We start from the raw sequence: 19,977 nt of genomic DNA on the forward strand, positions 1-19,977 counted from the left end.
CAAGATAGCAGATACTAAAACCTTACACTTCATTAGTCTTATTATAAAGTCTCTATAGAGCTGCTCCCAAACATCTAGGAAACTATATCTGTATGGATATCTCCTGTAAAGAAAGATATAGGTTTCAAAAAACTACTAATGCTATAGAGAAACACTGTGAGTGTGACAAGGTTTTATCTAGAACTTAATGCTGCAGACACGGATATAGTTCAGTTGCTCTTCTTAACATTTTAACATCCACAAAAATGGTTTTATGAAGTTCTGATGGGCCGTCACATCTCCTTTGCATCCCACATCTAAGCATGGGCCTCAGCTCTACTCTTGGCTGAGCAGTTAGTTACAAACAGGTTGTAATACTGACCTCAGCAGTGCCTGGAATCTTAAGGCTGGCTGTCCGAAAGGCCAGATTGATGATAAAGTCACCAGTGATGTATTTTCTTCCACTAGGATCCAATAATGCAATCTCAGGAGGACCACCGGTCTGCCACATGACTAGGAAAAACGTGTCATTGCCCACAGCGCTATCCACAGTCACAGTATTTGTCAGTCGGTGCTGGGGTTGCACAGTTTCGCACATGCTTTCAAGCTGTTAAAGAGATGTATGTGAAAGTTTCTAGCAAATACATAACATTTCCTTCTTTTATAACAAAAAGATATGAAGAGGCAAAAGTAAAAGCCTTTTTTTTTTTTTTTTTTCAGAGCTGAGGACCAAACCCAGGGCCTTGCGCTTGCTAGGCAAGTGCTCTACCACTGAGTTAAATCCCCAACCCCAGTAAAAGACTTTTAATTCAGATCTGTATTGTATATATTTAAATCAAAGCAAAACAGTGCGCGTTAAGTAACCAGTTAAAACCTATCTTCTTACAGCTAATGCAAGTGTAATGCATTATTAGTTTTGTTTGTGAAAAGGTCTCAGGTAGCTCAGGCTAGCCTTCAATTCTTTATCCTCCTGTCTCCAAACACAGGAATTATATATAGCTGCTGTGTGCCACCATGCCTGGCTTCACTATTCATCTGTTTGATTGTTTCCTGTGATGCTGGGGATTAAGTCAAGAGCTGGCGCACACTGGGCAAATATGCTACCATTGGGCTACACTGCCAGTCCCCTCCATCACACCTCAAAGTTAATTTAGCTGCTCTCACATTATCTGTTCTAAAAACCAGCACTGGCTTCACGTGACCAATCACCATGAGAGTGAGCTCCTAGAAGATTTTGTTAGTATGTTTAAATGGTTTAAATTTGTATAACGATACCCAGAGGCTTTACAAGTTTTAGTAAGAAATTTAAAAAAAGAATTTTAAAAAGAATATGGTGGTTGCATTTTTGTTTTGTGAGGGAGATTAATGGTGTTCTCCTTAATGGCTGCACCCACACTTTCATGGACAGTGTGGAGACTCACCAGCATTCCTTCTTCACCTTTTCATATCAGCCATTTTTCTGGAAACAACTAGCTGTCTCAGTGTGCTTTTAAACTTCATCTCTCTAGCGATTCGCTCTTTTCATACACCTGTTGTCTATTTGTATGTCTCCTTTTTAGTAATGTCCACTCTTGGGTTTACTGTCCTGCTGTTTTTTGTTGTTGTTTTTTTTTTTTCTTTTATTGAGACAGGGGTTCTCTGTATAGCCCTGACTATCCTGGAATTTTCTCTGTAGACCAGGCCAGCCTTGAAATCACAGTGATCCTCCTGCCTTTACCTCCCCAGTGCTAGGATTAAAAGAGGGCACTGCACGTCTAGCTTATTGTCCAGTTTTAAAAGTTGGGGTAGTTTTTGGAGTTCCTGATTTGCTCTGGATATCTGCTGCTTGTCAGAGCCCAGCTTTCAAATCCTGCCTCCTTCCACGGGCTCTGTGTGTGCGCGCCTCCTGCTTTGCTTTGCTAAGTAACATTCTAGTTTAATGTAATCCAATCAGTCATTTTAGCCTTTATTTTCCATGCTTTGGGGATCTTCTTCCCTGTCCATGTCCCCTGCAAAAACTCTTGTTCATCCTAAAGTGTTGAAATATCTCTACCGTATTATCTTCTAGTGATTTCAATGTCAGGTTTAACCAGGACAATGTTAATTCCTGTGACTTGGGTTTTGACACTGGTGACTGATACTGGGCTACTTTCATTCTTCTGCCTGGGAATTTTCAATATTTCTAGAAACATTTATTGAAAAAATTATTCTCTCTTCAGTGCCTGTTCTCAACATTTTTGTCAAAATTCAATTGGCTAGCTGAGCACAGTGGTCCGTGTTTGTAATCCCAGCATCTGGGAGGTTAAAGCAGGAGGAGTGGCCTGGCCTAGTGGCCTAGCCTCAGTTTTGCTAAGTAGTGGGCAAACTTTTTCTTTAGCACCTTGACTATCTCTCCAGGCCTATGTAGTTTCTGCCTAGATGCCTTCAGTCAGCCAAGTTGGGAACCCCTTATGTGATGTTTTATGAAGTTTTACTTTATCTTTGACCTTTGATCACTTGATAACAATATGTCTTGGTGTATTCATTTGACTTCGAGTTAAGGGGACTATTACCATCTTTACTGTGCATCTATATCTGCATGTTACATATTTCCTGACAATAATTCACTGGGTTCATTGTTTATACCAAGCATAACTTGGCTGGTTTACTAGCCATTTGTGAGGAAACACAGAAACATTATTCAATTATGTCCAGATGGAATGAAAAAATGGCCCCTTTAAAGGTAGATTGATAAGAGGAAGCTTTTGTACCCCAAATCAAATAACTTGTTCTAATTAAAGAGGCAATCAAAAATGGAGGCTAGTGGCTTATGCCTGTGATTCCTTTAGTTAGAAGATGGAACCAGGAGGACCAGGACTTCAAGAACTAGGACTTCAACCATGCACTCACCCACAAACACCAAGAGGGAGGGGAAAGATCTGGAAATTTCTAGAACTTCATGAAATAATATTTTTTATCAAGATAGTGATGTAGCCAAAGTGAGACAATGTGCTTGAGGAAAAGTTAACGGAACTGAAGAATGAAAACATAGCTTCTTATTTTTGTTTTGGGCCTTGTCCCCACCCCATCCCACCTATCCCACCCTACCCTATCGACCCTACTCCACCCTATCCCATTCCTAGCTCCATTTTCTGTCATAAAGCAGTCCTTTCATGGACCTTGAAAGCTGAAGTCATTACAGAAAATAACTCCTGGAAATGAGCGATACAGACATGAGTTCTTGGTTCTGGGAATACCCAGAAGCTCCTTAGAACTTTCCACACAGAGAGAATTCCATATTCAAAGAATAACCATGATGCAGATAGTCCAGTCCATCTGGTCTACTCTCCATCTGTATACAGAAGACTGTGGGGAGCCAACAGAAGGCGGCTATGATGCTTGCAGCCATCTTGAGCCATATACCCTGACAAGCGACTTGATTACAATAGCCTACAACAACTGATCACACTCTGATAACATCTTGTTTTAGATACCCAGGATCTTCCCTTGGGTGTGTGAGACTTAAAGGTGTGTGACTTAAGGGTGTTACTTAGAGATCAGATTTAGAGACAAGACCTAAGGGCATGACTTAAAGGCGTGACTTAAAGGCATGGCTTAGAAGTGAGACATATAAAAGGTGAGAGGCAGACAGAAGAAATGATTATTAAGTATCAGGCACAGGTAGTAGGCACTTGAGACTAGGGACTAGGGACTAGGAACTCAAGACTTGGGACTTGGAGAAGAAGAAAGACTGAAGAATAAACAGGATTGAATCACACTCTGTCTGGTCTCCCCATTCTCTTGCTGAACCCCGACCCGCAGACTGGAGCAGCTTGGGGCAGTGTGGGCTCTAACAACTTAGCCACCAAGGCTTTTGGCAGTGTGGGTTTCGACACTGACAGAGTGGTCCGTGACATTTTTGCACCCCCCCCCCAACGTGGGCAGAGCGGTTCTCAACATTTTTGGCCCCCAAGCGTGGGGTAGCTCAGGCCGCAACAGAAGAGTGACATTCTGACCTGTATGCTTTGCTGGAAAATATCTCCTGTTCCAGAAGAAATTCTACTGAAGGCTTCAGTCATTCCATTAGAAGTAAATTTATCCGGAATGAAGAACTTTAAACCTCCTGTAATACATAATTTGAATGTCAAGTATTAAGATAGATACATAAAAATAAATGAGTAAATCTTTTCTGACAAACTGTGTTAGTGGGAGTAAGTGGGAGGTGTACTTGGCTCAGTTTGAATGACATCTGATGTAACTATGAGGCATGTGGTCTTAAGGAGGTGATTTTGACTTTCAATTCATGGCTGTTTTCTCAGGCTCTAGTACTCTGCCCACTGCAGAAGAACTCAGGAAACCAAAAGAATAGTCTGAGATCCAAAAGAATTCTTAATAATTTAGGTAAATTGCTAGTAGTTGCATGGCTATGTATTTGTGTTTATAATCTGAGAGCACTATTTTTTAAAAAATAACCCAATAAATCTTCTCAACAGTCAATCTGTTGCATTAGTTTTTATGGAAGATGAACTTATTTTTTGCCTTATCTAGAAAAAAGGCAAGTGTGTATCTTACACTGCTGCTTGTGTGTCTACTCTAAAATGTGTTGCAGCTAGTCAATATGATTTTAGCCTCAAAATTATGCATTCTCAGGTTGGTTTAGCAAATCATAAAAATAAAAATTTTCATTGGATGTACAAAATTTCAACTCTAGAGAAAACATCCAAAATTTGGGGAAAAGTTTAGCTACATTTAGTAATGATTTATGTTTTTTTTTTAAATGACGTCTTTCCTATTTTTCCCCTACCTATAACCTTGGTTTCATAGCTTAAGGACATGTCCTAAAAGATGCCTGCTTAGGAGATTCTTACCTGTAAGACGTGATAATTCCCCCACTTTTCTGGCTGCAGAGGAACCTAGGGCCATGGAATGAATGGTGGACCCACTGCTCATCGTGGTGAGCAAACAGTTATCGATGTGTTCATCTGCTCCACTGGTCACTAATATCATGACAGAGCCATCGGCTCTTCCGTTCTGCTTCTCAACCACCTGAACACAGATAGCCATCAGTTGCTTGGAAGGAAAGGTAACTCAAACTGCATGACTAAACAGAGGAGTTCCTTCTCATGTACAATTGGCTCCCGGTGTTGCCTATGACTCTCCAAGGTCCCCTGTGCTCTATGAACACCTCCACATTGGTCCTTACCTCACTCTGTTCATTGTGTTCATTATTATACGAGAGCCGTGCCTCTAAGATCTAGCCAGTGACCAGTAAGAGCAGTGGTTCTCAACCTTAGTTACACCTCAGAGTTAGATGGCACTGTTTACAAATTTCATTGCCAGGCCACACCAGATCAGTGACACCAGAATCACAAGACATAAAGCCCAGGCATCATGGTTTTGGTTTTATTTTGTTGTTTGTTTATTGTTGGTAGTTTTTGTGCCTGAGATTGAACTTAAAGACTGAAGCTCACTAAGCATGCTCTCTCCCACTGACCTACATCACCACCTCCTTTCAAGCAGTTGATGTCAGTGGGCAGCCTGCGTTGAACAACTGTCGTCTGTGGGTGGCAACAGTCCTAGCTGATGTCTTGTTGTCTATCAGGTGGTGGACATGTACACCTCACATGCTGGTTTAGATCAGCCCTGTCATTCCTGGGGCACACATCTGGTCTTAACTGTGTGTTTGCGTCCATGTGTGTGGGTCCACACATACGTGTGAGTGTTTGTCTTATATATCTTCTCAGTTCTTATCTTTGCAATCTGGTTTGTCTATAGGCAGAGACCAAAAATGATGGTTTTTGTCTTGAAACAACTGCCACAGCTGGAGCTACTTCAGAATAAATAGGGACAGTTCGGAAAGACTCTGGACATAATACTTAAGTCCCTTAGCCACGGCCATTGTCCTTATTTATTTCCTCATTCTGCCAATGAGCAGTTACTAATTAATTATGACAGGTCACTTTGTCAGGCCCAGGGAGTGCAATGGGAGAAAGAAACGAACCCTGATTTTAGGAATCACCCATCATTGCTCTCCCACAGCTGAGGCCACTATGGCTGCACTGTAAGGACAAACTCCTTCTCATGAACACATGAACAAACCAAACCAAGAAACCCACCCCTTCAGTCCCCCAAACCTGACACTCAAAATGAAAGAGAAGATAGTAAAGGCAACCAGAACTCAGGGCTCTCTACCTCAAAGCCTTTCTTCACCCCTGCACAGATGTTCGTTTCCGCTTCAGTGGACACAGCGGTCGGCAGGTACGAAACCAGCAGCTTCCGGTCATCATCACTGTTGATTTGTTGCAGCGGGGCTCGGATTTCTCCTCCTCTACTATCAAAAGTGACAATGCCTACAAAAGTGTGAGCTTCGACAACCTGCATCAAGTACAGTTGGGCTGCTTGTTGGAATCGGAGGAGTCTGTCTCCCTAGGTCCCCAAAAGAAAAGAAGAAAAAAAAAAGAGGAAATGACATTTCATTGCCAGGCCAATGACAACGAAGTAACACAATTTGTAAAAATATCTGTTATTTTTTACAGATACTGTGCAGTTCTTAGAGTTGTAAAAAAAGTGGAATAGTTCCAGAGTATTTTTCAATTAATTAATTATATGCTCAGAAATGTGTGTTGGGGTGTACAGAAGAAAGAGTGCTGAGCAACAAGCTGTTCACAGTTAGGCTGGCATAGCCTCACCCTTCACTCCAGCTCAGAATTTAACAACCTATGATGTCAATTGAAAATAGGTGTGTAACTGATTTTTTAAAAATTCAGTTTGAGTGAGAGGAGACATTACAGCAGCACCTGTGTCCCTCCCCTGCCGTGGTGGCCATTTGAGGCTGGATACTTTGTCTATGAAGTGAGCATAATACGTTTATTGGTTTTTATAGTTGCTCTGAGGATTGCCTGCAATATATATGTGGCCGGCACTAATCAAGCATTGGGATAATACTGCCAAATAATCCATTAGGTGCTTTTGGATGGCGCTGAAGGGAGGGAAGGAGGCAGTATTCGGAGTCTCAGTGACCGGCTGCTCTTAGATGGCTGTGACCTCTGTCCCCATTGCTACCCCAACCCCCCTCACATTTCTGAGGACATATCATCAATTTAATGTCTCATGGACACCTCAAACTTGCAGTGTTTTAATTTATTGACTCTCTCCAAATATTATTTCTCCTACAAGCTGGGAAGAAAATTAGTAGAGCAGATGAAACCTAGACCTTGAATTCTCCCTTCGTATTTAATAATTTTTTTAATGGCTTAATTCTTTTAATGTAGTGATATCCAGTTGCATTCATTTTCCTGAAAATGCCACTTTTATTTGTGTGTCTCTGTGTGTGTGTGTGTGTGTGAGAGAGAGAGAGAGAGAGAGAGAGAGAGAGAGAGACAGAGACAGAGACAGAGACAGAGACAGAGACAGAGACAGAGAGAGAAAGAAAGAGAGAGTGTGTTCCACATTCTCTCTTCCCAGTTCCCTGGAGTTGGGTTCCTAGCTGGTATGGGCACAGAAAACATCACTTCTTTGTGGCTTTGGTTCCCTTCCTCACAGAGTGCAGGGAGTAAGTAGGGACACAGTAGCTTTTATCTCCATCATGGGGAAAGTGGAGAAAAGTTACAGTTTGTACCAACATGTATCTCACCATCTCAATCTCTGGGCCTCCTGAGTTTATCTTACCTATTTCTCAAGAAAATAAGATATCTTGGACTCTTTAAAACTCTTTGTGCCCCCACCCCATCATACCCTGAAGATAAAAAGAGTTAAAACCTGATGGGGTCGTGGTGGGGAAGAAGGGTTTTAATCATTTGGAGTCAGTGTTTACCTCTGCCATCTTCCTGGACACATCAATCACTAAGCAGACCACTCGATCACCAGCCTGCAAGAGGGAGAACGTGGGAGGGGCTGGAAGTTCAACACCAAGCACAGGGAGGCTGTGGTTCAGGTCGGAGGAATCTGTGATCACATCCCAAGTGCTTCTGAGGCTACATACTTGATTCTGGAGGTTTGGGGCTTCTTGGTTGTGGGTACTTTCATCACAGAATTCAACCACCTGGAGAGGAACAAGGCAGCCTTTGCAGACAAAATATACTTCTCATTTAAGTCAGGCAGCAGGTAAAAGAAGGCCAGAGCTCAAAGAAAGGTCACATGCTTCCTTTTCTCAAAAGTGACAGCAGGCTTGTAAATAACCCTGGGTACCTTTTGATTGAAGTAGTAGCACCCTATGGTCATGAAAGCCATCTCTCATAAAAATGTGTTTGCACTAAGTAAACAGAACAGGCGTGTACATAACTTTCGTCTTAAAGAGAGCAACTCCCCTGTCCCTTCCATGAAATTGTGCTAAAGAAACACCCTAAGAGATGTTATTCTGGACAGCCCATTCTTTGGAATCCCATTAAGGTAACACTGTGTCTTATTTTATGAGTTAGTCAACATGTATTGATGTAGTTCAAATATTGATCTTTGTGAGGGTAGAATGAGGGCAAAACTACTTAAATCTATTTCCTGAAACAATTTTCCCATTTGGAAATCTGGCTGTAATTCATTTAAAAATGGTCAACCTGTGCCAGCACACCCCCCCCTTAAAGGTACAGCTTGCAATACAAGGCAATAGCTGTCTACTCTCAGTGGATCTAGTCCTACAAAGAAGAGATAGTTCTATAAATAGAGTTGCAGAAGCTTAGACTTGAAAGACATTTACAGGTTCTCCAGTCCCATCACTGTTCATAGAGGATGAAGCTGGAGCTGGGTACCACTTGCTTAGCTTTTCAGTGAGGTGCGGTCAGGAGCAAACCTGTGTTAACTGTTTAGTGATTTTTTTTTTTCTACATCTCATGAGTGCAGCAAGGTGACTTTGAAACTTGTTGTGACAATATATGTTTGAGTATGCTTTTCAAATGATTGAAAAAAATTGTATCTAATCACAAGCAACATGGGTCAAATACCTAGAACTGGATTAGAATCAGATTCGGAAGTTATAAATGAAAAACAATGGATAAAGGCAGGGTATATGAACGGTCACCTTGTGAACAATGACTACCACCGACTAAAACCAGACTGAGGAAACAAGTTAGCAAAATGAAGGAAGGGATAGAGGAAGGAAAGGAGAACATTACAAAGCAAGCAGCAAAGATTAGCCATGGACAAGGAGAAAATTCCATAAAGAAATGTGCCCACCACACTCCCAGCACAGCAGGGAGAAGATCCACAGTTACTGACTTTCAGGTCTTTGTGAAGTTCGGTAGACAACTGAAGCCATGCAGGCTGGATCCATTATATCTGTGAAGTAGTCAACGCCCTCCATTCTGCTCTCTCTTAGTTCAAGGTTCTGGTGCCAGCTTGGCTATAAGTGTGACATCTTTCTTAGAGAAAATAGACTGTCCAGAGAGAGATCCTCTAACTGAATACTCTTTTAAATATCAGTTTTTAAGTGGATGTCCAGACTCATCTTTTATGAGCTAATGTGAAATATTAGTTGACAACATTTAAGTGCAAAACTGAGAGTCAGCTCCCTCCCTGGGCTGTCTTTTGAAGCTGAAGGTCAGCTTCCTCCCTGGGTTAGCTTCACTGTCTTTCAAAGCTGAGGGTCAGCTCCTTCCTTGGGCTAGCTTGGCTATCTTTCGAAGTTTGAAGTCCAAGATTTTTAAAAACAAAGGAAAGAGAACTTCAGGTGAGAGAAGTGCAGTCATTCATCCTTCATTCTCGAAAACCGCATACCCCTTCCTAGGAGGTGACCAAGAGGGAAGGCCAACACATGGCAGCTCATTCTGTGACCTCAAAAGTCATCTTATTGAACACTCTCCCTGGAAAGTGGACTTTTGCTTTTCAAAATAATCTGTATTTGTTATCATTTGGAGGAAACATTTTAAATATATATATATATATATATATATATGTATATGTATATGTATACATATAAATATACATATATATGATATATATATATATATATATATATATATATATATATATATAGAGAGAGAGAGAGAGAGAGAGAGAGAGAGAAGTAAATGAACAGTAGATCCCAGGCGCTAATGACTCTTAATCATCAGGAGCCATAGGAAAGGCTAAGGACAGAGCTGTAAGTTTCTGAAGATGGCCCTCTGCTTTGCTTGGCTAAAATGGGAAAGCTCTGAATTCCAGGACATTCAGAGATTTCATCCCAGGATTGCTTCTTACTACTGACATGCCCTTCCTGTCACTATTACATGGTCTAATTTTCCCTGGGTATTGGCTCACCCCCTATTGGGCAGATTTCCTGAAGATCAACATAAAGATAAACTTCCATAAATTAATTTTGTTTAGATGGATTAATGATTTTTATAGAATTCCTGATTTGATTCAAATAATTTTTAGGAAGAAAGTTTTAAGAAATGGTTTTTAATTGTTTTGCCAGAAACAAATAGTAAGACTATAAGCACAGGAATCATCAGTCTTTAGTCTTCGTCCGTAGATGCATCTCACTTCAGCCCATTCCCCAGCTGGAGCAAGCTTCCAGCAATTAATAGTCCCATCTTCTACATACTTAGACACATCTATGTATCTGAGAAAGAAGTGGCAGCTTACAGGAGCTTGTCGTCCCAAGGATATACTTACAGAAGGTAAACTTTGCATGAACATTATTGATCCAGTTGCATTCTGGGTGCTGTTGTAGAGGAATGTGCATCCTTCCCTAAAAAGCTTGCTAATGATGCAGTCTTCGTGGGGGCAAAGGCCCTTTTCACACACAAAAATGCCCTTAATGTCAGATGAACACCTGAAAGTGGACAAGAAACTAAGGACTGAGTATCTTTAGAAATGCGTGTTTTTTCTGGATTATCTTCTCTAATGGTTCGTTTTAAGGACTAGAGCTCAGTAGACATGCATAAATATTGTTAAATTGTCTCTTCAGGAAATACGTTAATTTGGAAATATAGTCTCTCCATTTGATTGTAGAGCCTTGCATTGCCAAAATTTTTAGCAAGCGGAGAGAGAGACAAGGCAGAAGGCAACTTACAAAGACTCTGGAGGAGGAAGGACCAGGTTAGTAACATCCTGTGTCAGTGCTCCACTGGACATCAGGGAGAGTGAATCCATAGTGGTGATCTTTGGAAAGACTTTGTCTTCATTAAAATATTTCAAACATTGCTATGTGAGTGAGAAACAGTGCCATATGAGAATGAAGCGGATGGCCTGTATCTACTAACTGAACGCCTTGTGACTCTGAATCCTCTGAAATGTTTTAATGTATGGATTTCTATGCATAACACACAAGGTAGTTACTAATCTTCATATCTTGCAAGAGGGCACTGATTGGGTAAGTTATGTCATAACTACACAATGGAACACTATGAAATTATTTTTTAAAAGAACAAGAAAAATATATATTTGTGCTTATTTGAATTTTCTTGAAGAGACAAGGTAAATAGGAAATGAATCAAGATGGTTATTCAAAGGTGATAAAAGGAAGCAGAATGAAGAGAGTGGTAAGTAAGATGACAAAGGATATTATGCTTTACTGTTCGTATTTGAAGCACATAAACATTTGTCCACTTTAAAATTCAATAAAATTAAAATTGACAATGAAAGAATTTACTCCTTGCTAATACATGCTTGTCATTATTAACTTATTTTTATGTCATACAATAATTAAATCAAGACAAAAATACCTACCTTCTCATTTGTCATTTTATTTTTTAAATTTTGGAGACAAGGTCTCACTATGTAGCCCTGGCTGGCCTATAACTCACAGTGTGGATAAAGGTGACCTTGAATTTGTGACTGTCTTCCTGCTTCTGCCTCTCTAAAGCTCAGATTATAACTTTATATCCATGTGTCACTATGTCCAGCTACTTACTGCAAAAAAGTCTCCACTCAAATATTTTCTTCTAGTTTTTGAAATATTCAATATATTCAATCAGTAGTGATTTTAAATAGGAGAGGAACCACTGACCTGGTGACTTGGATCTCATTCTGTCCATTCACGTAGAACGGCTTGTCCTTGTTATATTCATCAAACACACCCCAGCGGAGATGGGCCCACTCATGGACAAACACTCTGCCTGGAGAATAGAGATTTTCAGCTTTTTGAGCTTCTGAAATCTCAGCAACAAGCCTTGCCGATCAGTGAAGACCCAGTATCACTTCACCACACTCTACTTCAAAGAGTCCAAGTTTGGGTCACTGCCCTCCCCATGCCCCTCCTACCTCATCCCTGTCATCAGAGAAGGAGAGAATGAAAACGTTTGCTCCCAAGCAGGCTAGACCTCATCCACTTGACAGAAGTGGCGGGGAGTACCACATTCTCTCTCTCTCTCTGAAGCTGTCTAACAAGCTCTTACTTAGCTTCATGCATGCAGCCCAGTAGGCTCAGGACTTAGTGTAGACACAAGAAGTATATTCTTGCAATCAACTAAAGCTTTCCTAAGTTTAGCTAGCCTGTGCCCACGCTTGCTGGCTCTCTTGAAGGCCATTTCCCAGTCTACAGCAATGATTGAAACCTAGGAACCGGGGAAGAAGGAAGGGTCAGAGATCACGGGATCCCACTCCAGCTTCAATGTTCCCTTCTCTTTTAGCCTGGTTTCCACCCCTTCTTCTTTTTGGAAACTCTCATTCTTACCATCAAATCCCTCACAGGTTTATCTTGTCCTCTCTAAGCTTAGATTTCCTTCCAAGTTCATCTCAGAAGTTAATTATTCTCCATGGAAGGTTTCCAGCTCAACACCCTTCCCAAAACAAGGCACATGTTCCTTTTTTTTTTTTTTTTTCTGAAGTAGTTTAGATTCTGTCACTCAGGGACTGTTTGCTGGACTGACTGGTGCTGTGGCATGTTGTGCAATGTTTGCATCTTGGGAGGAGACAGCTGAAGCTGAAAGTATTAAGAGAAAGTATGTGCCAACTGCCTTGTGAATCTAAAGGCACTGATAAAATCATATGCAGATTCAGAGAATATCACACCTCCTAGTTACCACCCAGAAGGGAGGAAATCCAATTTTTAAAAGTTTTATTATAAAATATCCTATTGCCAAGGACCAGCCTAGGCTTGGAAAGGGGTTCTAAGAGAAGGGATGTCGGGAGTGAAGAAAACAAAAGACTGGAAGTCAAATTGTGGGCCCAAGCTGGTGGCCTGTGTTCTGCTCAAGACATGTCTGAAGCTTCGAAGACTGCTTTCTCTCTGCTCTGCTTTCTCTGGAGATCTCCAGACAAGTCTTTCTTGTTATATTCTCTGGAGATCTCCAGACAAGTCTTTCTTGTTATAGTCTCGGAGATCTCCGAACAACTCTTTCTTGTTATAGTCTCTGGAGATCTCTGGATCTTTCTCTCTCTCTCTCTCTCTCTCTCTCTCTCTCTCTCTCTCTCTCTCTCTCATTATCTTTTCTGCTCCAAACAGTTCTCTAAACAGTTCTAGCTATTCTCTTTTTTTTTCTACAAATATTTTTTTTTATTGAAATTAGATGCAACAGAACACCAGGGAATAAATTTAATAGAAAACAACTTTAGAAACATATCTGTGGAAGAGAAGACTTGACTGTGAGTCTTATATTGCCTTCTTAGCCTGTCTTCTGAGAGCACACCCTCTAGCTATTCTAATATATATATATATATATGTATATGTATATGTATATGTATATAATATGTCTATACACACACACACACACACACACACACACACACACACATATATGGACAGCTCATCTCCTGCAGATCATAAGCCCAGTCTTTTATTTTACATATCAATCCAGTCATCTGCTTTCGTTCCTTTAGACTCATGAGGCCTCTCGTATAATCCCGTATAATCCATCTTTATTTTTTGAGAAGTTATATATTTTTGAATCCGTATTTTTAGGGTTCTTTTCCACAGCCTTAAGGGCTGTCCTGAAGGTCCGAGTGAGTGTCTGCCATTTTGCTGAGACATTAATCACACCTTTGCCTCCTGGACTCAGACTGTCTCTGATTATCATGGAGTCAGTAACATTAACAGTGAGGACATTCATTGAAGGAGAAACATAAACTACGTACACTGTTATACAAACAAGAGACAGCTAGCAACACTTGTGCTGACCCTGTCCCAGGGGCAGGAACCATGTCATTCTGTCCCGACCAAGGCCATGTCGGACCCAGGATCCTATGGTTGCTTTTACTCCTGCTTGCTAAGCAGGGATAACAAAACCTACCTAGTTTTAAATTTCACAAAAAATAAAAACATTTGAAAGGCTCTATTTAAAATTGAACCAAAAATAAAATTGCAGATTGGAGCTAGCCCTGGGCTGGCTGACCTGTCCTCAGTAATATGTCCTCAGATCTCACACACCGGTGAAGCAGTCTGCAGGTTGGCGATCATAACGTTTCTCCTGAGTTCCAGACGCCCATATCTGACCACAGCTAGACACTCTGTATTCAGTTCGCTGCTCCACACCATCTTCTTGCCTAATCCAGCCGTGGCTTCCCTTATTCATGGTCCACCCTGTTTCCCAATGCCTTTCTTGTTCTTAATGCCATCTGCACACACCTCTTGCCTTTTACTCTGCAGCCAGCCATTCGGAACTCCTACACTCTGGAACGCTCACCACTTAGGGCCACTAGGGTCTCGTAAGGAAATATTTTCAGTGAGATCGGCAGAGCATCTGGGCATGGGCGGTCCGTTTTCTTGTATATCAGCTCTGGTCCTTCTCCTTTTATCTCCTCCATTCAAGCCTTCTGAGCACATCCGTGTAGTGTTCCCATGTATCTCCCCACATCCAGAATTCCCTCACAGATACATCTCCCGAAAGTTATATGGTGCTGTTGTTCCCACATGCATGAGCCTTCAGTGGGGACTTCATAGTGTGGATATCCCAGGCTGCTCGCATCACCTGCCTGCTGGGTGTGCACCACCTGCAGGCTGTGTTCATGTGGGCTTTTCTTCTGGACCCAAGCTCTGCCCTGACAGTGGGTCAAAGGCTTCCCTTGAAGCCGTGCGTTCCTCGGCAGCCTCAGCATTTTGTACATGCTCCCTGTCCTCTCTTCCTTCCATTAATGAAAACGATGTTAATCCTCTCCTTTGTGAGACGTGTGCTGACAACCCTTGGCTTGGTTGTCTTCACTGAATTCTCAGAGCACTACTCTATACAGAATCTGGTCTGTGGTCTTCCTGTTTCATCCTGTCCCACCCCTTCTATAGACACCTGACCTCTCTCTATAAGGGAAAGTCCTTGACAGGTTGCAGGTTTTAGAGGTATCTTCTGCACAAAGCACAAAAGGGATGTTTTCATGAGCTGAACTTACCTCGTGAGCCATATCCTGCTGCTAACTCGTCGTTGAGTAGGAAGTTGGGTGTGAAATGGATGTATTTCCCCTCTTTTCCACACCCTCTGTGTTGTAGGGTATATGGATCATCCCCGGACACCCCATTCTGCTCAGTCACTATGACATTTGCCTAAATTAAAACAAATGCATTTTAAGGAAATTTAAACTGTAATTTTACTGTATGCAAGCATGAATGATTTTAAGCAGATTAAATATTAAAGGAATGCCTTGTAGCTAAAGTTTGGATATTCTGATAGCTAAATACTTAAGCTAAATTCTTTGGCACTCTCAGAAAGATTTCTTTTAAAAGTTTATCCAGTCTGCATGGAACTTCTTCCCTTCCTTTATTCCTTTCCCATATTCTCAGATATCAATACTGTAAAGTTATGAAATCATAACATCATAAAGAGCTGTGAAATCAAGAAGATTTAATAGTATTTACACACCATCCAGGACTGCCCAGTAAGGACCTAGAGCCATCCTCAGTCTGCTTGTTACTCTGTCAGCGCAAGCAAAATGGACAATGTTTCCCTTTAGCCCCGTCTTTCATTTCCGTAACTCGTCAGATCTCGGTATCACTCTGAGTGAGTTATGTTTTGCTTTGTCCCTGAGCATTTCACTGACTACTGTTAAAACACAGCATCTTAAACTCAAAGCTCGCATAAGTATTCTTCATTTAGACATCGAGGCAGTAAAACTTTGCAGACAGCACTGTTCCTCTTGTTTTAGGAAGAGTGGCAGCTGTCACAAACCAGCCCCCAGAAAGTAAGGATGATACTCAGTTGAGAAAGGGAGAGGGGGCCAGGTGTGTGGCACACTTTTACAATCCTAGTTCTTAGGAAGCTGAAACAGGAGGATTGAGACTTTGAGGCTGGCCTGGCCTAAATAGAAAGTTCCAGAACCACTATAGCTACATAGTAAAATACCATCCTAAACACTAAAAATAGATAAATAAGAAAAGTAGGTAAACTTGGCATAATTATATAGATTACAAGTACTGTATGTTTTGTGTGCCACTGGGGGAAGATATTTTCATTTCTATTTTTTGTATTTCTACATTTGAGGATTCCTTTATAAAGAGCACAAGTCACTTTCATAATAATTACCATTTATTTGTTGGAAGCTAGGAACATTGCAAGGTGGCACGTACAAAAGGCCCCGGCTCTGCCCTAACCAGCAATGTCTCTGTATAGAGGCTCATTCACCTAATGTTTATGTAATTGATATTATGAGATTAATGGAAATGGTGTATGCAAACATCTGATCAGACTGCACATGTTGTACTTATACCTCTGGTATTGCCACTGACAACCTGCTTGTCCTGTGTTGTCTCTAAGACTTCTCAGTGTACCAAAGGACGAGGTCATTAATATAATCTTTATAGAGATGACACAGTTTGGTGCTAACAGTATGGATTTTGACATTAAATAGACATTCAAATTGTGAATCAATAATTATTAATTATTTACAGGGAACAAAGCCCTTACCTTATGTGAGGTATTCACATCAGTGAATTCTTGATTCATAATAACAACAACTATCTTGAGGTTGTATAGGAATTAGATGACAGATGAATAAATGCATCAATGGCTGGTACTTACTAGGAGCCTAGTGAGCACTAGCGTTTTCTCAGTTTGTTTCCATCCCCTACTTATCTCCATGCCAAGCTCTGTCAAATGCTCCTGTCTGGTGGAACAAACTCTTGTGTAAGCCTCTCAACATCTTCATGCCTCTGACCCACATTCTACATTGCTAGGCCATTCAATTTCTGAGAGACTCTTCAAGGGAAAGGTAAGAATTAAAACAATCTGAGGAAATTGTATGCCAAGCGACAGATAAAGAAAAGGGCATGTGTTAGGTGTCCTAGCCATCCTGATGGGACTGTAGCTGCAGACACCAAGCCCACTCCATTGCTGAAGTCCTTCTCTATGCTGTCCCTAGCTCTTCTCATGTATACAGTGGGCTCTAATTCACAGTCATTTTCAAAGTGTATTAGCATTTATTCCTAGGCATCTACCAATGCACATTTACAGATTGCCTGCAGTTTATTACTGTTCTTTAAGGTTAAGTTATTTTGTGGTAGAAAGGAATTGGAGCCACCTTTTCTCCACTCACAACCTTTTTTTCCCTCCCTTCTTTCCTTTCTCCTTTGAATCATCTTAGCTAAGGGCAAAGTCTGCTGATTTATCCCATGGCCTGAGGAACAGTTGCATTTTTACACACACGGGTGGCTCTCTGAGCACAGCTATCTCTGTTCACGACACAGTGAAAACGGAGACCGCCAGAGTTGGATTGTTCAGGTCCCTGCTCACTCTCACCAGGATAAAACGGATTCTTGTTCTTCCACTAAAAACTGAGGCAGGATCGTGTCCATCACAGAATAGAAACCCTCAGAGAAGCAGAATCAGCAATGGCATCTGACTTAATGCGTGACTGAATAAGTCACACCTATTTATTATGCTTCTGTTTTTCTTTCTCGCCTTTCTCTTGGCACATAATCATGTATGAAGGTCTATGACATAACGTCTATGTGCTTTGTCAGTAATACTCTTTACAGTATACCATGTCACTGTGCTAGTATCAAGGACAGAGCATATTTTGAACGTTTCTCACCCTCAAGTTGAATTAAACTCTTTTAATAGAATACTGAGTCCTTACCTTGTCATAGGATTCTTGTTTCACTCTGTTGTAATTATGAGCTGTCCAAGTGGCAGGTATTAAAATCTGTACATTTCTGAAAAACACCCTTCTCTTGGTCGCATTGAACAGGTAAAAGGAAGCTTCAGTTATCATTTCCTATAACCAAACAGAAGGGAAGCCATCAGATGTAAACATGTAAACAGAGGGGAAGCCATCAGACAGGAAATTCTTGTTTTTCTGATGCCATGCAAGCAACAGTGAAAAACAGGTAAACAGACTTTGAACCCATAAAAACACAGGGACAAACATTTTAGGAAAAGACATTGAATTGCTCCCTGAAAGAGATTTTAGCACACTGAGTACATGCTAGGGCTTGCTTTCATGATTTCCCCACGTTTCAGAACACCGCTTTAAATCACACCTGTGAGCACGTTCAGGCCTGTGCCTTTTGAAAACACTTTAGGCAATACCACAGATTAGACTCTCAGGTGACGATCCTCCCTTGCCATGCTGCAGTGGAAAACACCAATTATTTTATAGAGCATGGGCGAGCAAAGAGAATTTTTCTCTGTGGCAGCCTGCATAGATGCTCTTGAGAATTCTCAGCTATGAAATGGGATGCCACTGGATGATTTTAAGATGCTCCCCCATCATTCAAACATCTGGCTTTCTTTTGCTACAGTCCGCTTTCACTTCTCTAAGCTGTTCTCCAGAGAACAGTCCCATAGGAAAACTACAACTGAACCCCAAAGCCAATGGATGGTAACTAATAAAAAGATGGATGAAGGCTCTGTGAGTGGAGTCTACATATAGCGATGTGATGACGTGATGTGGCTGGCATGCCCACAGACGTGCTGTCAGCACTGTCCTTAAGAAGTGCTGCTCTCTGTAGTCCTCCAGTTCAAACCTGGTGGGGTTAGCGTCCTAAAGGTGGCAACAGGTCTGAATTAGTAGGCTACTGACTGCATAATTGTCACTCACCTTAATGTTTGTAATCAGCTTCATATCCTCGGGTACCCGAGGATTGATCGCAACAAGTAATCCATCATAACCATTCTCTTTCAGTTTCAATCCGGCTCCCAGGAACAGAAGTTCAGGACTTAGGGCAAACAGGAGAGTCACAAGTGTCAGCCTGCTGGTAGGTCCTCTGTTACCCCTATGGGTCATCTTGTAGTGAAGCCTCTGGTTTACTCACGGGGAGCCTGCTGGGTACCTTGAGTCAGCTGATCAATGTGGAAGCGGATGGCTTATTTAAGAACTTGGAAGGTCTTACAATACATGATGAAGGAGTTGCCTTCTTTGAAAAGTCTGGGGTGGATCTATCTGGGACGTGTCTCTGCAAGTTCTTCTCCATGGCAATAATACTCACCTGTTTTGTGGCTAAGCTTCCTCCTGAATCATAGCTGGACAAGAAGCCATCCACCCTTTACTGGCTTCATATCTTCTCAAGGGAAAAGGGAAGTGAAGCAAGAAGAAGCTTAAGAGATATAGGCCTGGCTGCAAGGCCATCAGAACAATGAAACCAGTCCGCTACAGGACACACAGTGATTTTCCTTCCCGGGTCTTGTGCAACCTTGTTCACCACCACTGCTTCCCTTGCTTACTCAGGACACTGTGCTGGTTGTGAGATTCTCTTACTTATTTAGAAGATTTGAAAATCATGCTGTATGCCTTTTCCTAGAGCCCTGGGTCAGGCTGTCTGGGCGAGCTCCGAGCTGATGGCTGGGTTTAGGAGATCAAATATCTCCCAAGGGAGGGCCAAGTGCCAGGAACTTGGGTGTGCAGGCCATCAGCCCTTTCCCCTGGCCTCCTTGCCTTGTCTCCTGATGCCAAGGGAGAAAAATGAACTTCTTTCTAAGCAGAGATCCCCAGAGGATAAGGCCTTGATTCAGTCAACCTGTATCTCCCGCACCACGGCAGGTTAAAGAAGCAGGCTTCACAAATATTTTATGACATCGAATAACTACACAGCACTGTGGAATTTGCAGATGAACCCTTTTAAATGTCATTCCCTTGATGTGTTTTTATTCCGGCTTTTGAATTCTGGTAGTGCCAGTGGAAGAAGGAATGAGTACTTTTATTGACTGGTGGGTTGTGTTATCCCTAGGTTATTAATGACTGTGGTGGATGAATAAGACATGTCCCTTA

At 41.6% G+C, this 19,977-nt stretch overlaps 1 protein-coding gene across 2 annotated transcripts in view; it reads right to left on the reverse strand.

Moving 5' to 3' along the window:
- Positions 1–19,127, reverse strand: part of Clca2 (chloride channel accessory 2) — a 28,326-nt gene extending 9,199 nt beyond the window's left edge. Inside the window, exons 1-10 of one of the 2 annotated variants that reach the window (XM_034499379.2) lie at positions 18,811–19,115; positions 17,848–17,985; positions 15,169–15,319; positions 11,858–11,966; positions 10,522–10,681; positions 7,751–7,978; positions 6,130–6,363; positions 4,806–4,983; positions 3,954–4,060; positions 362–586 (exon numbers count right to left, since the gene is read on the reverse strand). In XM_034499379.2, coding sequence (XP_034355270.1) covers positions 362–586; positions 3,954–4,060; positions 4,806–4,983; positions 6,130–6,363; positions 7,751–7,978; positions 10,522–10,681; positions 11,858–11,966; positions 15,169–15,319; positions 17,848–17,985; positions 18,811–18,996 — 1,716 coding nt within the window. In that variant the 5' untranslated portion in view covers positions 18,997–19,115. Of the gene's footprint in view, positions 1–361; positions 587–3,953; positions 4,061–4,805; positions 4,984–6,129; positions 6,364–7,750; positions 7,979–10,521; positions 10,682–11,857; positions 11,967–15,168; positions 15,320–17,847; positions 17,986–18,810 lie in introns of both variants that reach the window. The other variant, XM_034499380.2, reaches the window with a different exon arrangement.
- Positions 19,128–19,977: the final 850 nt, after the last annotated feature.

Source organism: Arvicanthis niloticus, chromosome 4, assembly GCF_011762505.2.
Source record: "Arvicanthis niloticus isolate mArvNil1 chromosome 4, mArvNil1.pat.X, whole genome shotgun sequence".
Lineage (NCBI taxonomy): Eukaryota > Metazoa > Chordata > Mammalia > Rodentia > Muridae > Arvicanthis > Arvicanthis niloticus.